Here is an 18,596-nt window from a genome sequence, read left to right as displayed (position 1 = left end):
CTGGTAACATCCCTAGAGAATGGTATTATCATTCATTCTCCTTCAAGAATGGAGAGACAGACGTGCGGAGGAATGCTGTTGCGGGGAGTGATGGCTGAGCTGATACTGGGACACGCTTACACCACTGGACCGCAGATCTCTACACAGCGATGCGCTGTGGACCGTCAGGGCCTCAGTTTCACAATTGTCCAAAGATCAGATTGATTGGAGAAGGTGGTTTGGAAGTTGTTTCAGTGAATATGTTGTAGGCAGCCCTGTGCTTGTCGGTGTTAAATTCTGGGTTCCTCTCCTTTTCTGGCACCCCTCCCCCACAAATCACAGGGGATGTTAAAAGCGCTCTGGTCAAACCAGGCTACCTCACCCACCTCTGAGGGTTTGGGGACACGTGGGAGGATTTTTCTGGGGGAAGCCCAGGGAAACTGACTTGACCAGGCATGCTATTGCGGGGGGAGGGAATCCTTGGGAAACCCCACTGCATCCCAAACTGGTCCTTTTTATTTTATTTTTTTCTTTTTTAAAATAGTTTCCGTGCCCAGCGTGGAACCCAACTGTGGGGCTTGAAATCATGACCCTGAGATCAAGACCTGAACTGAGATCAAAAGTCAGGCATTTAACTGACTGAGTCACCCAGGTGTCCCCCCAGACTGGTCCTTCTGACTGAAGGGTGGACTCTGAGATGGGCTAGGGGAGAAGGTTTCCTCCCATAAAAGAGGGTATAGGAGCTGCTTCTGGAGTTGGATGAGAGCACTAATTGACCAGAAATATGGGCCCCAGAGTGGCTCAGTGGGCTAAGCCTCTGCCTTAGGCTCAGGTTATGATCCCAGGGTCCTGAGATGGAGTCAGGCTGTCTGCTCAGGAGGGAGCCAGCTTTCCCCACCCCCACCCCCACCCCCACCTGCCTCTCTGCCTACTTGTGATCTCTTTCTCTCTCCATCAAATAAATAAATAAAATCTTTAAAAAATAAAATAAAAAACAAATTTAAAAAAATTGACAAAGACACACTGCCTAAGATCCTTGGACGGCCAGATTCAGGCATGCAGAGGAGCGGGCTTCATGGCACAGGGAGTTCTCCCTGTGTGTCTCTGTTTTCACAGGATCCCTTGTAAGGACAACGGTCATTGCATTAGGGCCCACCCTAACACAGTATGGCATCATCTCAACTTCACTACATCTGCAAAGGTCCTATTTCCAAATCAGTTACATTCACAGGTTGGGATATCAACATCTCTTTTTGGAAGACACGATTCCACCTGCAACAAGGCTCAATGAAGAAAGAACATTCTGGTCGGAGGAGGACAGCAAGAGCAGGTGATCCTTCTAATGCCCACTGCTTTCTGGGGTCTTATCTTCGGCTCCTCTCAGTTCCTGTTACCTGGCAGCTGCTTGTTCTGAGCCAGGAGTGAGCTGATCCTCTGATAGGAGGCTTTCTCAAGCCTCTCTCTCCAGCAGATTCTGCCCAGCCTGCCTGTCCCTCCTTTTCCTGCCTGCATGGTCCCCACCCCCATCCACATCCCACATATGAGATGGACAAGGACAATAAAAGCTGTTTCACAAGCAGGTGGTGATTAATCGCCAAGTTAATTAAAGAGGCAGTAATTACAGTCAGATTTCAGAGGAAGGAGCCATGTCTTGGGCAGGGATGGGTGGTCAGCCTCGGTCTCCCCGAAGAGCGGGGGCTGGAAGACAGAAGGGATTTGAAAAGACAGGAAGGAAAGGCAAGTAACATTTTTAACAAGTGGGTACTTCAACCGTAGCTGTAATGTTTTATTTGACGAAGTTAGGTGGTGCGCTCAGACATTAAGCTCATCTCTGTACTTTCCCGTGTCTTTGAAATATTTCATTAACAATAACAACAACAAAAAAATGGCGGGGGTGGGGGTTAAGTTTGGGACTTATAAACGGCCTCAAATACCAGTGTGCCCCACTTTACACAACGGAGAGGGCCTTAACATTATGTGTAAATCGAACCCCTTTTGCCCACCCAGTACATTTTAACATCAGCAATGCTCAATCTTCATTTCTGATTGATTTTCCCTGGCAGAGGCGCAGAATTCTTTGCTTTAAGTGTCAGGCTTTCTCTGTCAAGTAGTTAATGACCTATAAAGCACTTAAAATGTACTGGAGGAAATGCTATTTGGAGGCACCCCGTGGTGTACCCTCTTCTATTGTCGGTAATCACCCCTCATTTATTTGCTCTTATTGGTTTAGAATTTCCTATCAGCCTTCCCTAAAGTGAAGCCCATCAGGAAAAGTCCAATTCCATATGGGTCCAGGTGGGTGCTGGGGTTAGTACCCTGAAGCACCAGCAGCAGAGGAGGGAAAGGGTCTTTCCTTAAGAGTCCTTGACCTTGGGTGCCCTGGTCACCTCTTGCCACACCTTCCCTGACTACCTCATTCCCCCTGCAGCTATGCCCACCACAGCTTCCCAGTTTCTGCTCATCATGTGTCTGCTATCGCAACCTGTCCCCTGAGTCCTGATCCATTCTCTTAATTGCCTTTAGGACACCTCCTCCTGGTTGTTGCCCAGATTTCTCCCTACATTGGTGCTCCACTCCTGCCATTTCTGGTCCTGTTTACTGAAATCAGCCTCTGTCCCCTGAATGAGGCATGGACACTTGAGGCCAGTAGATCACCAGGTTTTATTGTCCCCTCTCCTCCGAAGTGACTCTAGAGTCTTGTTCGCTGCCCCAGGCTATATCTCCTTGGCTTCAGTCCCAGTCCCAAAGTTTTCACAGGGGTCAGCAGCCTCCAAATGAAACAAACCAGCCTTCCCTGAGCCATTTACTTGAGTTGCCTCCTAAAGGACAGTGTAGGGGATTTTGCTCTCCTGCTCCCCAACTTCTGTGTGCTCTTCAGGCCTCAGTCTGGTACCCAAGGCCCTTCATGATCTAGGCCTGGTGGCATCTTCCCAGGCTCCCTCAGACACCTCACGTGTTCTGCCATCCCTCCTTTCATCTTCAGGCCTTACTTAGCTCATGATATTCTCAATCTGGAATGCCTTCATCTTTCAAGGTCCCCTATTCCAGGAAGCCTTCCTTGGTTAGCTCAGGCTTGGTTTACTCTCCTTGGGGCTCCCATAGCCCTTCCAACAATATATTTTCTTTGGGTTTCAGTGTATGCCTGCCTTTCAGGGTCTCACTGAGACTGAGGCTGTCACTTATTCAGGAGTACTTATCAAGGGCCACTCAGGGACCCTCATTCAGTGTCCACTGGGAGAGGAGTTGTTAGGAGCACCAGCTCTAGGACCAGCGAGGTCCAAAGTTCAAACCTGGCCTTGCCCCTTGCTAGCTGAGTGAACTTGGGCTTTCACTGTCCCTCTCTGAGCCTCAGTTTCTTCCTCTGCTATGCCCCAGAGCCGGTGCCTACTCTTGGACAACTAGAGGCTGACACCAGCCTGGCAATGTCAGTGCTGGGAGCAAGAGAAGAGGGCCAAGGTTGGGGCGAACGCAGAGCAGCAGCAGAATCTCCAGGGTCAGAGCTGTGAGAAGTGACCGCAGGGAGCACAGAGCAGGGAGGAGCCACCCACTAGGCCTGGGAGGCTGAACGAGGCCCTCCTAGAAGGGAAAGCATAGTAGACTTCTATAGCTGCTGTAACCAGGTACCACAAACTCAGTGGCTTAAAATAGTACACATTTGTTCTCTGACAGTTCTGGAAGCCAGAAATTCAAAATCAGTTTCACCAGGCTGAAACCAAGGCCTTGGCAGGGCCATGAAACTTCCAGATTTTGAGGATAATCTGCCTCATCCCCCATTCTAGCTCTAGAGCTGCATTCCTTGGCTCATGGCCCCTCCCTCCATCCTCCTCCAAAGTCGACAGTGTAGCAACTTTAAATCTCTCTACTTCCATCCTCCTATAGCGTTCTGCCTTCCGTCGATAATCCCTCTTATACGAACACTTGCGAATTGTAATAACCAGGATAATCTCATTTTAAAATCCTTAATCACACCTGCAGGGTCTTTGCCATATAAGGTGGCATTCGTGGGTTCCAGGAATTAGGATGTGGACATCTCAGGGAGGCCCACTATTCAGCCTATGGCAGAGGGCCACTGAGCAAAGAGGTTCAGATCACAGACTCTGAAGTCACCGCTGGGCCTAAATCTATCTCAGTCTTACCACTTGGCCACCCCCCCCCCCGCCCATGTGGACCTGAGCAAGAGGCTACATATCTCTGACACTCTGTTTTCTCATCTATAAAATGGGAACAATGCCTCGCTCCAGATAAGAATGTAGCAGGCATGTAATTACACAGTAGGCAGAGAGGACTCCCATGTGTCAGAATCTGGAAAGAGTCTTGTGTATGAGGGAGGGAGGAAGGGCAGGATATAGGGCGGGCAGCCTGGGGTGGAGAGCTGGAGGGTGGTGGACTTGCGTGCCTTCCCGGGGAAGTGTGTGTGTGTGCGTGCGTGTGTGTGCGCACACATGTGTGATGTGTGCTCGGTCCTCTGTCCTGCGGGTCATGAACAGGGGACACAGAAAGTGGTAACATAGGGCAGTGTCTGGCTTTGTTTTGTTTTATTAAGATTTGATTCACATATCATAAAATTCACCATTTTAAAGGGTACAATTCAGTGGCTTTTAGCATATTCACAAGGTTGTGGAACCATTACCATTATCCTATGCTAGAACATTTTCATCACCCCAGAAACAAACCCCATATCCATTAGCAGCCATTCCTCCTCCTCCAAGGCAAGGGCAGGGGTTTTTTGTTGTTGTTGGGTTTTGGTTTTTGGAGCATCTTAAAGCTCTCTGCGATCTCCCACTCCAGGCTTGAAGCAGGGGAGAAGACAGAGGTACCCTGTAGTGCTGAGCTGTGGGCTGGGAGCACCAGCCGTGGTACCAGTCCAGTCTGGGGTTGACTCTCCTCAGCCTCTCTGGGATTCCTTACTATATCCCGGGAGGCAGGGTAACCCACTGTACAAGGCTGAGGAGGCCCGAGGTGTGGGAGCTCAGGGCTCACTTTGTATCAACACAGACAGCATTTTTTTTTCTGGACCTAGTCACTCAGTTCCAGAGTCTCCCTCCCCACCAGGACTAAACTGGCCAGACTTTTCCTAATGGGTCAAGGGGCAGCTGTCCTGGCTTTACCCCCAATATACAGCACTTCAGGCTCCCTGCCCGCAGGAGGCAGTGGGCCATGAGGCCATTAGAGGCAGATGGGGCGCATTTGAGGCTGAGTTCAGAGAGATCAGAGGAGAGGACTTTTTATAAACCCTGAGTCTCCCCTACCCATCCAGACATTGTCTGGGCGGCTCTGACCTGGCCAAGGGGCTTCTTGGGGCTCCCACCCTGCTCCCCGCCGTGGGATCAGTGCTGCTGGCTGCTTGGAGGATCCCAGATCCCACATGGTCAGGGCTCGAAGCAGCTGAGGCGGGAGGAACGGCCATCTGGTGAGGCGAGGAACGGCGGTCAGAACATTGCTGAGCCGGCTAAAGCATCCCCTGGCAGTGACAAGGGGCTTCTGGGATCAATTAACAGAACCACCCGAACAGGGCTCTCGGCCTCTGAAGCAAGTTCCACAGGCACGTGTCATCGATCTGAGCCTCTGACAGCTTTGGGAGCAGGGAGGTGAAGCCCAGAGCCACTGCTCACTCCCGCTCTCGCTCACCTTTCTCTTCCTCATGTGCCTGGGCCTCCAACCACTCCGCACAGAGCCTGCCCCCTCCCGTCTGGAGGGCCGGTGCCAGCTTTCCAGACCCTGCACGTGCCTGGCCTCCCCTCTCCGGGACGGACGGAGCACCATGTCTGTTGCAGTTCTCACCGATGTGAAATGGATCACGTCCTAGAGATCACTTTCTGAAAACTGGAAAATAAAATCATTCTTCCTTTTTCAGCAAGAACGGGCACTAAGTTGCCAGCAAAGGTAAAAGTTCATTTATTCTTTAAACAATTCGCTCTTGAGCCCCTCCTATGAGATAAGGAGATACACAGGGCCTCTTCTCCGTGCTCCCCTGGAAGTTCAGAGCCTGCTGGGGGGGATGGGTGTGTTTGACCCGATTCAGGTCAGAGCAGTGAGAAATGCATGAACTGCTTGGTGGAAGTGGGACTTGAAGGAAGGCTTCATGGAGGAAGTGGCATTTGAGCAGGAATACCTCAGGCAAAGAATGGAGTGAAGGGCCTTGGGACAGAGAAAATGGGAGAACAATTCAGAGCTTGGCAGCAACGTGAACTGCAGCTGTGTCCGGGCCGGTGGGAGCGGGTCAGAAATGAGGCTGATGGACGACGTGAGGACAGAAGCATCCGTCTCTCTCTCTCTCTCTTTTTTTTTTTAAGATTTTATTTATTTATTTGACAGAGAAAGACACAGCGACAGAGGGAGCACAAACAGCGGGAGTGGGAGAGGGAGAAGCAGGCTTCCCTCGGAGCAGGGAGCCCAATGCGGGACTTGATCCCAGGACCCTGGGATCATGACCCGAGCTGACGGCAGATGCCTAACGACTGAGCCACCCGGGTGCCCCAGAAGCATCTGTCTCTTATCCCACTCTCTGCACAGGGCTGAAGAGTCAAGGCTCCAACCCGTGGACGGTGAAAGCCACTGTGTGGTTCCATATAGGGTGTGAGGTAGGGGTCCGGCTTCATCTTTTTGCATGAGAATGTCCGTATCTCCCAGCACTACCTGTTGAAAGCCTGTTTTTGCCCCTATTGCATTATCGTGGACCCTTTGTTGCAATGAATAAATGTAAGTTACTATAGGGTTTTGAGGAGGAGAAGCATGGTCAGATCTGTGCTTTTGAAAGATCAGTTTGGTGGGGCACCTGGGTCTGAAGCGTCTGCCTTCAGCTCAGGTCATGATCCCAGGATCCTGGGATCGAGCCCTGCATCGGGCTCCCTGCTTGGCAGGAAGCCTGCTTCTCCTCTCCCACTCCCCTTGCTTGTATTCACTCTCTCACTCTCTCTCTCTCTCTCTCTGTCAAATAAATAAATAAAATCTTTAAAAGGAAATAAAGAAAGAAAGATCAGTTTGGTGGCAGAGACTGGGAAGGGCCAGCAGGAGAGGGGGTTGAAGGGAGACAAGATGAGTGGGCTGGACCCAGGAAGGAGGGAGAACTGGGGAGAAACAGACCCCCTAATCCACCTGGGGCTCCTGTGAGGAGCCAGGTACAGGGCTGTGCCCTGAACCAAGGCCATGAGCTCAGCCAGCCTGGGGCCCCCCGGGGCCTGCCTGCAGCACTCACTGGGGGATCGGAATGGGGTGGGCGAAGGGGCACAGAGAAAAAGCCTGGTCTCCTCGGTCCCTCAAGGTCCACAAAGTGGTAAACTTAAACCCTCTCCAGATACAGCCATTGCAAGGAGATTTTCAGGTAACGAGAGGGTTGTAAATGCACACCACTGCCAATTACAGCAGCGTTATCCCGGATTAGAAAGCTTCCGAGAGGCGGCTCACACCTCCAGGCGCGTTGTGCCCAGAAATTTTCAGGGGAGTCTAGGGATCCAAATGTCTTGGCTGCCTGAAGCCAGGCCCCACAGTGCGTGCTGTCTGCTGGGCGGGCCCAGGTCCACCAGGCTCTACAGACCCACCTTCATTTCCTCAAGAAGATAGACCAACGGCGGGGAAGGAGGACCCCTGCCCCAACCCCCCAACAATCCTGGGCAATGTAATGCTGACAGTCTATCTCGGGCAGAAATTTGTCGCCTCAAGGACTTCCCTAGCCCTGGGGGCACTGAGTCCATCCAAAACACTTTATGCAATACCCACCCCCCCTCCTTCTGACCCATGGAGCCCGAAGACCACACACAGTGGGAGCCAACCCAGGGCTGCCCCTTCTGGGCTATAGGACCTTCAGCCTCTCTCTCTCATAGTTTCTGCTTTGGTAAGATGGGGAGACAAGGCCCCTGCCCCCCACTTCGCAGGGGGTCTTCAGGATTAAATGAGATAGTGCAGGTAGAAGCCTTAAAGAATGGAAACCCGTACAAACCTTCTGCATGCCTACTTGACAGCATCTGCTAAAAGAATAATGTCCACACCCTGCGCCCCCGCGAGGACTTTCTGTCATTTCCCACAGAGAAAGTTCTGCAGATTATGTCCAAGACTGTTCCCTGCAGCACCTTCTGTGAGGCTGGAAATTGTAAACAACTGAAAAGGCCATTTATAGGGCTCTGGGTAAATTAGGGTCCATGGGTACTGCGGAATCCTTTGCTGTAATTAAGGAGTCTGGCAGCTTCTGTGCGCTGTCACGGGCAGATCCCCACCACGTGGGGCTGTACGAACAAAGCCAGCACAGACACCACCTACGGAACAATCCCATTTAAGCTTTCAGAACTCCCTGCAATCACTGTATAGTTTATATGTTCATATTTATGCATATTTGTTTGTGGACACAATGAAAACAACCTGAAAAAAAAAAAACACACCCCAGTGACCCCGGGGTGGCCTCTGGAGGGGCCTGAGATGGAGGTGGCGACTGGCAGGAGAGGAAATTTGACCTCCTGGGGCACCTGGCGGCTCAGTGGGTCAAAGCCTCTGCCTTTGGCTCAGGTCGTGGTCTCAGGGTCCTGGGATCGAGCCCCGCATCAGGATCTCTGCCCTGTAGGGAGCCTGCTTCCTGCTCTCTCCACCTGTCTCTCTGCCTACTTGTGATCTCTGCTTGTCAAATAAATAAAATCTTAAAAAAGAAAGAAAGAAAGAAATTTGACCTCCTGCGTGATGCCCGTTATGTCTGTGGCACCCTCTTAGAAAAACACGCAAAATACCGAGTGCAGAGTAGGGACCAGACCTGTGCTCGGTCAAGGCTTGCAGGTGGTAAATTAGGACGGCAGGTCAAGGAAGGAGCCTGGTGAGGAAGGTGGTCCAGCGCCTCCTGCTGGTGCCCCCAACACGTGAAGTCTGAATCCGGGTGGGAGGAAGCGCCTCAGGTGGGTAAGTAATGTCCCCTGCCGTGGAGAGGGACAGAGAGACACTGCCTTGTCAGCCTAGCTGGGCTGGGGCCACAGCCCACCTCTCCCGGCTGAGCGGTCTGCCAAGAAAACTATTGAGCTACATAAAAATCCATCCTGGAAATCCCAAAGGCATCCTTAGAATGGAGTGCGCCTTTAAATTAGAATGTAAAAAAGAAGAGAAAAGAAAAGAAAAAGGCAGATTTGCCAGTAGCTTGATTTCAGGTTGGTGAGGGCGGGGGGCCGTGACCGTGGCTGTGCGGGGCCGAGGCCCCCGGGGCCCTGGTCCTGCACTCTGGGCTGTGAGGGGGGTACCCCAGCCCCGCCGAGGTTCTGTGTGGAAGTGCACGTGTTCCCATGGAAACTCTGCTCCACAGAATGCTCTGGAAATTGTTGCCGAGGAGGGGCCGCCGCTCCCACACCTATTTTGTGTTTCCTGGGCTTGGTTTTCAGGGATGATTTTCTCCAGCAAGCACTGAGCGGAGCGGGAGCAGGAGGGGGGCTGCTGGCTGAAGCCGGAGGGAAGGGGCCGTGTGGGCCACATCTGAGGGGCTGCCCCAGAGAGGCCCTCGGAGGTGCAGGGTGTCGGAAGCAGCTGACCGGTTCCAGGTGCCCGAGGCTCTGTGGACGGTGACCAAGGAGCGCAGGCGGGCCCTGCTGAGAGCCGGGAGGAAATCCCGGTCAGGGCCAGGCAGGCCAGGTCCAACTGCCCCTCCGAGGGGGTACCTTGGGGCAGGGTCGGGGTGGGAAGGAGCGGTGCCCAGGGCCTGGCCCTCCAGGACCGCAGGGGACTTCTACCGGCCTAGGCCTGGGACCCACCATTGGGGATGCTGCCATCTAGTCTTTGGGTCTAAGGCTCCCCTCACTCAGGCCTGACCTGTTCCTCTTCAGATCCTCCTCCCGTGGGGGCGACAGAGCCCGGGGCCCGTTGTTTAGCGAACCCCCTCCACACTGTTCTGCCATCGCCCGTCTTTCCTGGAGGAGAAGCCCGAGAGGAAAACGCACACCCGCTGAGCAGAGAGTTCGCCATCTGTCTTCCCTGAGCCGCTCTGAGAGGTCTTGATTGTCCCCTAAACCGGGGCTCAGGAGGGCGTGGCTGCTGCGAGGGAGAGCTGGGGTTCCAGAAAGCTCGGCAGCCCCCAGCCCCACAGGGCTCCCAAGTTCCGTCCTTCCCTCCTCACCCTGCTCAGAGTCCAGAGTCCACACAGGCGTGCCCTCAAGGAGCTCAGTTCGAAGCCCTCTCCTCCCTACTGTCCCCTGCTCCCCCTGGGGGAATCTGCCACCCCTGCCCCCACCCCTGCACCAGCAGCTCTCAGTCCTGGAGGTGAAGGGACAGGTGCTCCATTGTCCTTGCTCCACACTGGGAGTCCCGGGATATCTCTTACCCCACCCCTCCAGCTTGACCCTCCTCCCCCTCCTCCTCCCTGCCTTGCTGCCTGCCCCTTGGACACCTCAGCACCCTCCCCGTCTTGCCCCCGGGCCAGACTCAGCCACTATGCTGGCAGTGGCTGTGTGTGCAGAAGGGTGTCAGGTTGGTCCTGAAGGGGCTTAGCATTTAGTTCCCAGTGAGGTGGGAACTGGGGACGGTGGGAACTGCAGAGCACGAGGAGGGATGTGATCCCATGCAGATTTTTATTTATTTATTTTAAAGATTGATTGATTTGAGAGAGACAGAGCAAGTGCATGGGGGAGGGGCAGAGGGAGACGGAGAGAGAAACTTCAGCAGACTCCACAATGAGCAAGGAGCCCGACACGGGGCTCGATCCCAGGATCCTAAGATCAGGACCTGAGCTGAAACCAAGAGTCAGAGGCTTAACCTCTTAACCAACTGTGCCCCCCAGGCACCTGCATCCCATAGATGTTTTATCTGGATGCCCACAGTTGGGTGGCCCAGTATTGCTCGGGGGCCAGGGTCAGGGCCTGTGCTTCGGGCCCCTCATGGTCACTGTACATGCTTGTGGGCAAGGGCCCCTCAAGGACCTCTGGGGCAGCCTGGGGGTGGGAGGGAGGGTTTTACAAATGACAGAGTAGAAGGCAGTGGCAGGGGACAGGGGCAGGGGAGAGCAGGGGAGGGAAGGAGCCGAGCCCCGCAGCCTGGGGGACTCCCCACCCCTCAGCCCTGTCCACCTGTCGAACAGGTTCCAGCAGGGCTGCTGAGAGGGAGGAACGAGCCCTGGGGGCTACAGAAATGGCTCCATGCCCCAAGGGGCCCCCGTCTGGACAGGGCCTGAGCTCCAGCACCAGCAAGCAGCTGTCCACCTGCTGGAGGAGCCCCAGGCACCAAGCCCGGCAGCTAGACGGTGGGAGGAGGGCTCCTCAGAGGCCTGGGCCAGGGAGGAGGCAGACCAGAGAGGAGTGGGGTGGGACCTAGGTACGCCAGACAGGAACTCTGGGGAAGGAGGAGCAGGTGAGACCTGGACAGGGTGACCAAGCACGGAGTGCAGATGGCCAGGCTGATGGGAAACCACCTCAGGGTCCTTGGGGGAGGGATGGAGCGCTTCAGGCAGTTCAGCCCCTTTAGCCAGCATCTCCCCATCCCCTGTCCCAAGAATGTCAGATCTCCTTCCTCGCCCTCTGGCTCCAGGCCCCCAGCCGCATGACCTCCACTCAGCTGCCTCCCTGGCCTGTCCCCGAGCTCTGTCCCCGAGCCCAGCCCAGCCTCTGCGCAGCTCCCTTCTCGCCCACCCCCCCACGCCCCCACCCCAGCCCCCTGCCCCACCTTGCAAGGCTGCCTTGTGACTTCGACCCAGCTGGGCAGGGGGCATTTGTGTAATTGGTCCTTTAAGTGTCCCCACTGATGCTCGTGCTCACAGCAGGGACAAGGGTCCCTTGCCCATGGCTGGCCTTAGAGTCTGCGTGCGGGGCAGGCTGGCGGTGAGCAAGGGCTGGCAGACAGAGGGAAGAGCGGGGCGGGGGGGGGGCAAAGGCCAGATGTGAGATGCTCAGTGGGTATGGCTGGGGCACAGAATGGGGGGGTAGGGGGCAGACCCAGGCTTGAAGTGCCTCGAATGTGGGGGTGAGGTGATGGGGCACCCCTGGGGCCTTGCTCCTGGTATGGGGCCAATCCTGTGGAACGAGGGGCTGCATGGGGCCCCGGATTCAGGCCCAGACCAATGGGCCAGTGGTTCCCGTTCTAGAGGTTTTCATAGACCATGTTAAATTCACTGTCATCCGTAAATCCTTGCGGTTTCTCCTGGGAGAAGAAAGAAAGAAAAAAAAAAAGCAATAGGAAGAGAACAAATTTGCACTAATTCAGTTTTAGTCAGAAGTCAACAGATAGCTTCCTGCGTGGCTTTGACAGGAAGGGCTGTCCTTGTCCCTACGGCCACCCCGCCAACCTCCTCTCCCCCCATGCCACCCACACTTGCTCCCTGCTCTCCAGCCCTTCAGGCCTCTTCACAAGCTCTCCCCGTTATCTGGGGGGTTCCCCACCCCCAGTGCTCCCCCACTGCCTCCTACTCACATTGCAAGTTTGGCTCAGCATCCCTGAGTGCCCCCTCCCCCAGCCCCAGCTTCCCCGCAGCCCACCCCTCACAGGGGGCTGCCAACGTCTCTGTTTGTCAGGTCAACGCCTCTTTCTGCAGACCTGAGGCTCCCAAAGGACAGGGCCACATCCAACTGTCCCGGCCAGACCCTCAAGGCTCGGCACAGGGTGGACAGTGACTAGGATGGCCGAGACATCCTTGGGGGTCTCAGCCTGGGGAAGCCCTGCTTCCAGTCAGGGCCAAGTTCAGGGCTGAGTATAGAAAGGGCTTTGAGAAAAGGAGAGTCAACAAACAATGCCAGCCTGGGCCCCCTGAGCTGGGGGGAAGGCCAAGTACTGGCCCCCTCACTTCCTGACGCCTCTTCCAAGGTGTCCATGGTCCCGTGCACCACCCGTGGGCTCCTGTAGCGGCTTGCTAACCCTTGTACTTTAATGTGTCCAAAACTCTGGTGTAGATTATTTAACCCAGAATTCATTTAAATTCAGGGCAGCTGGTTTTGCAGGAAAATGTTACTCATCCACATTACAGATGAACAAACTGAGGTTTAAGAGGGAATCGTGATCAGGTGCTACGATGTGGCCCCCATCATGATGACTACAGAACCCTGACCAGGCCAGCCCAGGCCGGCACCAGCCCAGACCCTAGCTTCCCACTTTAGCCGGTGCCAGCCTGGGGACAGCTAGAAGCCTAGCAATACCCCCTGCCTGGTTGGCCAGTGTAGACACTGCTCACACTGCCCAAGGGCCTACCGGTCCCAGGATGACATTTAACCTTCCTGGCAGATCTTGGGGCCGAGGGCTGTGAGGCTGCTCGGGTTTAAGGAGGAGGGGCTCAGGCTCAGAGGGAGCCCTAGGAAGGGATGGAGCAGGGCTTCCAACCCTCCAGTCCCCCTAACCACCAGGCTGCCTGCCTAGGGGAGAGGGCTGGGCTTCAGCTGCAGGTGGCTCCCTCCTGTGGTCCGGTTTGCCTTACAGACCGGAAGGGGCCCGGCATACCTGCGAGAGGAGGCTCTGGGCGGGCGGCAGCCTGCGGGCCTCGTTCTGGAGGCAGGAGTAGACTTCAGTGTCTCTGCACTGCAGGGCCTGCAGGAGAGGGCGAGGGTCAGAGGAACGCGGACTGAAGGGCAGGGATGGTGGCCCAGCAGCCAGGCCTCCCTGTGGATGGTCCCTGCCTGCGGGAGCCCAGAGAACATTCCCAGGCCTCTGGGCCGGAGCCTGTGAGGGGCGGCCACCTGCCAGCCACACGCTGCACCTTTGCACCTGCTGTCCCCTCTCGCCGAGACTCCTCGCCCTGTCCCCGCCTACTCAAAGTGACCCTCTCTGGGCCCCCCGTCGCCTGCCTCATACCATCTTGAGGCTCTGTGAGGGTCTTGTGCTCAGCCCAGGTGGGCCATGCTTCTACTGGGGAGCTGAAGGAGGAGCCGAGGCCCACTCCCACAGTCCCTGCCTGTCCTTAGGCCCTCAGGAACGTGGCTGCCAGCAGTCGCAGCCATGACACCGTGGCTGTGGCTCCAATAGGCTGGCCCCCTGGGATCTGTCCTCACTCCGCCGGGGCCAAAGCTCCTTCCCCTGTGAGGGTCCCGGCCACCCCTCCTCCTCTCTAGGACTCCTTTGACACCCCACCTTGGCCTGTGTCCGTGGATGACTTAGGCACCCACTGGGGTCACATACCTCTCCCATCAGGCTGTACCTGGTTCACCTCTGGGTCACTGAATGCACAATTTGCTTGGCGCATGTGGACAACGGCCCCATGTGAGCTATGAGATCCTTGCCCATGCCTGTCTTGGGGCCACGCTCACTCTTGGCCCCCCTATGAGTAGCCGGATCAGAGGCCTCAGGATGGTAGAAAGAACCAGGCTTTGAAATCAGACAAGACTAAGTTCAGCTCTCAGCTCCGACACATTCTAGCCCAGGGCAGCCCTGAACCTCTCTCCGTCTCCCTATCTGCAAATGGGAATAATCATATTGATCTTGCAGGTTCAAAGCCTCATTAAATAAGGTATGGTACGTGAAGGACCCAGCACAGGGCTTCGTAAATAGTAGGCACTTAATAATTGCTGAATGATCATCAGTTAGTTGAATGATCATCAAGGAGGGGGGCCTGATGCCTCCCTCCCCTCTCTGCGGCCCCAGCTTGGACCCTCCTTCAGACTCCGTCGGGCACCTGGGTCCCAGGCGACAAGCAAATGCTGCTCCTTGGAGTTGTCAGAGCAGAGCCACCAGCAGCCTAAGCGAGAGGCAGGAACCTTCCCTTCCTTCCCGCGTGTATGTGTCACATGGATGCCGGCTGGTTGCCAAGGAGGTGGTTTCCCTGGCAACAGGCAAGCAGGGGTTGCCGAGGCAGGCTGGAGAGACAGGTGGTGCTCTGAGGCAAGGGGAGGGGGTGGGGAGGGGCGGAGGGAGGCGCGGAGAGGTAGCAGTGCGTGAAAACCCGCTGGGGAGACCCTCACTTCAAGGGCATCGCACACAGAGATGGTTCGGCAGCCCTGGGGATCAGTTGAAGGGGCCCTGAGTCGGAAAGAGGGTGGGTCTTGGGAGAGGGGCTTCTGCCCTCCCTCCAGGCAGGGAAGCGGGCAGGACTGCCCGAAGGAGAAGCCCCATCCTTGGTAGAAGGCCATGTCCAGGGCCTGCTCCGGCCTATGGGGTCTTGATGCCTGCCCAGAGTGCCAGCCGCGGCCAGCAAGCCTGGCACACAGACCAGGCATCTGTTACTTGGCAGCCCTGCGCCCCCACCCCTGCCCGCCTGGACCCGGAACTCCACTGAGCTGGCATCCCTCCTAGCTGGACGTGTCTGCTCATGTGTCTGGTCAGTGAAGGGAAGGGTCTCCTTGCTGACCCCTAGGTAGGGGAGCCATTCTGGGGCCCCACAGGTGGTTCCCTTCTGCCTGGTGTCTGGCTCGCACAGGCTGCCTGTCCCACGTTAGCCCAGAGAGGCTCCAAGCTGTCCCAGGTCACACAGCGTCTTGGAGGTGGGGCTGGGATTGGGACTCGGGCCTCCCGCCCCAGCTCTGCGTGCTCCCAGTGGGCCAAGCCGTGACTAGGGGCTCTCTGGGCCCCGGGGACCCCACGGGCCTCTGACCCACACTGGTGGTTGGCCAGGCTAAGGGCAGGAGCAGCTGTGGGGCCGAGAGCAGGGGGGCTGCAGGGGCTGCAGGCCAATTAGCAGCTGCGGAGTGAAGCCTTGGACAAGGCCGACCTACCGGGCTGTGACTGCATTCAGGGTGAGACCCACATCTCTGGGCTGTGACGTGTTGCTGCCTTGTCAACAGGACACCCTCTGAGGCCCTGTGCTGGACCCTCCTAGCCTTCCTTGGTGGTGATGGGAACTGCCTCCCTCAGGGTGCGCTTGCTGCCAGAGGACTGCCCGGGGCTCTGAGTGGGCTGTGGGGGGCTGTGTTGTACCAGGCTGGGCTGGGCTGGGCTAGTCTGTGCTGTGCTGTGCTGTGTTGTGCTGGGCTAGTCTGTGCTGTGCTGGGCTCTGCTGGGCTGGGGCTGGGCTGGGCTGGGCTGGGCTGTGTTGAACTAGGGCGATTTGCCTGGGACCCAGGCCCTCCAAGACTGTTGGCTCCTGCTGCTCCGTGGGCGATAGCGCTGACCCAAACGGTTGTCAGCCCTGGCAGACGTGTGAAGTCAGCGGCAAAGCCTCCCTCTAGCCCTGCTGAAGTCAAAGCCGAAGTCAGCTGCCGCGGGCCGCCACTCTGAGGGTTCTAGACCTTGGTGCCCCTGTGAGACCTGCCCCTGCCCGACCGAGGAAACACAAGAGCTGCACTCTCCTGGGCTCCTGCACAGAGACTTGTACAAGGCACTGCGGGGGCCGACGGGTGCGATCCGGGGGAGCTGTTCCTGCGGGGGCCGACGGGTGCGATCCGGGGGAGCTGTTCAGAAAGGAGCGGCCCTCGGGGCAGAAGAAGGGTAGTGTCCTGGCACGTCTTGAAGGGAGCGGCCTGGACTGGGGAGGGACTGGAGTCTGGGGAGGCCGGGCCAGGGTAGCCGTCCCTGCTCGGGCCAGGGCAGAAGGCTGGCAGCAGGGAGCTCCTGGAGGCTGCCCGGTGGGAAGAGACGGCATCGGTGTAGGGCAGCGGGGCCCGCCCGCGGCAGCGAGCAGGAACGGAGCAGCAGGACGGCCAAGGCTGGAGCAGAGCTGAGGGGAGGAGTCCAAGTGCCCCTGAGGGAGAGCGACACCACCAAGCTGATGTCCCACGTGTGTCCCGCGGTGCCTACTCTGCGCCCAGCACGGAGCTCCTGCGGAAACCCTGGCATCTGGAAGGGAGGAAGGGCCCTCCACTGCCGCCCATGGCCCCGAATGCTGAGCACCTACTCTGTGTGGGACAAACGCAATCACAGAAGTAAGAGGGGGACGTAAGGGCTGTGGAGGACAGGAGAAGGAAGACAGGGTGGTTCGGGTCCTGGAGGGGGTGGGAAGCTCGCCCTTTTATTTATTTATTTTTAAATTTTAAGATATTATTTATTTGTTAGAGAGAGAGAACACAAGCAGGCAGAGTGGCAGGCAGAGGCAGAGAGAGAAGCAGGCTCCCTGCTGGACAAGGAGCCCGATGTGGGGCTCGATCCCAGGACCCTGGGATCATGACCTGAGCTGAAGGCCGTGGCTTAACCTGCTGAGCCACCCAGGTGTCCCGAAGCTCGCCCTTTTGAAGGGGAGCTCAGGAAAGACCTCCCTGCGACGGCGCCGTCGGAGCAGAGCATCGAGGAGTGAGGGGCAGCCCCACCGACCGCTGTGGACAGGCTGGTCCCGAGCAAAGGGGGCGGCCGGCACCAAGGCCCCACAGTGAGGACATGCCTGGTGCTCCGGGAACAGTGAGGAAGCCAGGGTGACGGGCGCCAGCAGATAACAGGGGGAATGGAGGTGGGGTGAGGGTACCCTGGGGAGTTCTGTTGGGGCTCTGATGTGGACTCTGAGTGAGGTGGGGACCTTCAGAGGCCTGAGCTGTTGTGAGAATGCGCTTCCCAGAGCTCCAGTGGCAGGAACCAGGACGGACCAGAGGTCCCAGCTGCCGGGCTCTGGAACCCATCATCATGGGTGGCTGGAGGCCAGAAGCCCTGTGCACAGTGGGCATAGCAGCACGACCCCCTGCCCCAGGGAACAGAAGATGACTGCCGTGGGCACTCCCCGGCCTTGCTGAGCCTTTCCTACACAGTGTGGCCTCGGGGCCTCCCTGCGACCGTCCTGCCCACTTTCCTGGCTCAGGACCAGCTGTGTTTTGGTCCGACAGCTCACCCAGCCTTCCCCGTTTCCTCTCCTGAGTGGTTTCCCTTATTAGACCATGTCAGGCTCACCCTAGCTTGGTGGTTGCTTCTCGGAGGACCAGGACTCAGCAAGTGCTCTGAGCAGACTGAACATAGTCTTGTTCGAGCAAAAAGTCACTCTGGCTGCTGCCCAAAGGCAAGGGTAATAATAAGCCAGCGAAAGGGTGGCAGGGTGACGCAGTCAGTTAAGCATCTGACTCGGTTTCGGCTCAGGTCCGGATCGCAGGACTGTGAGATCAAGCCCCTCATCGGGCTCCATGTTCAGGACAGAGTCTGCTGAAGTTTCTCTCTCTCTCTGCCCCTCCCCACACTTGCTCTCTCGCTCTCTCTGTCTCTCAACTAAGTAAATAAATCTTAAAAAAAAAAATAGGCCAGGGGTGCCTGGGTGGCTCAGTGGGTTAAAGCCTCTGCCTTTGGCTCAGGTCATGATCCCGGGGTCCTGGGATTGAGCCCCACATGGGACTCTCTACTCAGCGGGGAGCCTGCTTCCTTCTCTTTCTCTGCCTGCCTCTCTGCCTACTTGTGATCTCTGTCTGTCAAATAAATAAGTAAAATCTTACCAAAAAAAAAAAAATAGGCCAGGGGTGCCTGGGTAGCTCAGTCAATTAAGCGACCGCTTTCAGCTCAGGTCATGATCTTAGAGTCCTGGGATCGAGCCCCATGTTAGACCATGTCAGGCTCACCCTAGCTTGGTGGCTGCTTCTCGGAGGACCAGGACTCAGCAAGTGCTTAGGGAGCAAGTGAGCAGGGAGCCTGCTCAGTGGGGAGTCTGCTTCTCCCTCTGCCCCTGCTCATGCTCTTTCTGTCTCTCAAATAAATAAATAAAATCTTAAAAAAAAAAAAAAAAAAAAAGGCCAGTTGATCAGAAATAAATTGCAGGACTCCAGACAAGAAACGGCTGGGGTGGCTCCCACCAGCGTTAGCGCTGGAAGGGTGGGGAGGGGTGGGAAGAGGTATGTTTGGAAAAAAAAAAA

General features: G+C 56.4%; 1 protein-coding gene and 1 long non-coding RNA gene across 2 annotated transcripts in view; both read right to left on the bottom strand.

The window, feature by feature from the left end:
• Positions 1-5,850: 5,850 nt before the first annotated feature.
• On the bottom strand, positions 5,851-10,134 carry LOC309869267. The gene is made up of 2 exons (XR_014314081.1): positions 9,751-10,134; positions 5,851-9,530 (listed from the first exon to the last, which is right to left on the bottom strand). It is a non-coding gene; the product is annotated as an uncharacterized lncRNA (long non-coding RNA).
• A 364-nt stretch (positions 10,135-10,498) lies between these two features.
• Positions 10,499-18,596, bottom strand: part of NFAM1 (NFAT activating protein with ITAM motif 1) — a 34,818-nt gene continuing 26,720 nt past the window's right edge. Inside the window, exons 5-6 of the mRNA XM_082740046.1 lie at positions 13,354-13,440; positions 10,499-12,066 (exon numbers count right to left, since the gene is read on the bottom strand). Of these exons, the coding sequence (XP_082596172.1) occupies positions 12,007-12,066; positions 13,354-13,440 (147 nt within the window). The 3' untranslated portion in view covers positions 10,499-12,006. The remainder of the gene's footprint in view (positions 12,067-13,353; positions 13,441-18,596) is intronic.

Source organism: Mustela nivalis, assembly GCF_964662115.1.
Source record: "Mustela nivalis genome assembly, chromosome: 7".
Taxonomy (NCBI): domain Eukaryota; kingdom Metazoa; phylum Chordata; class Mammalia; order Carnivora; family Mustelidae; genus Mustela; species Mustela nivalis.
This window is presented reverse-complemented; position numbering and strand designations above follow the sequence as displayed.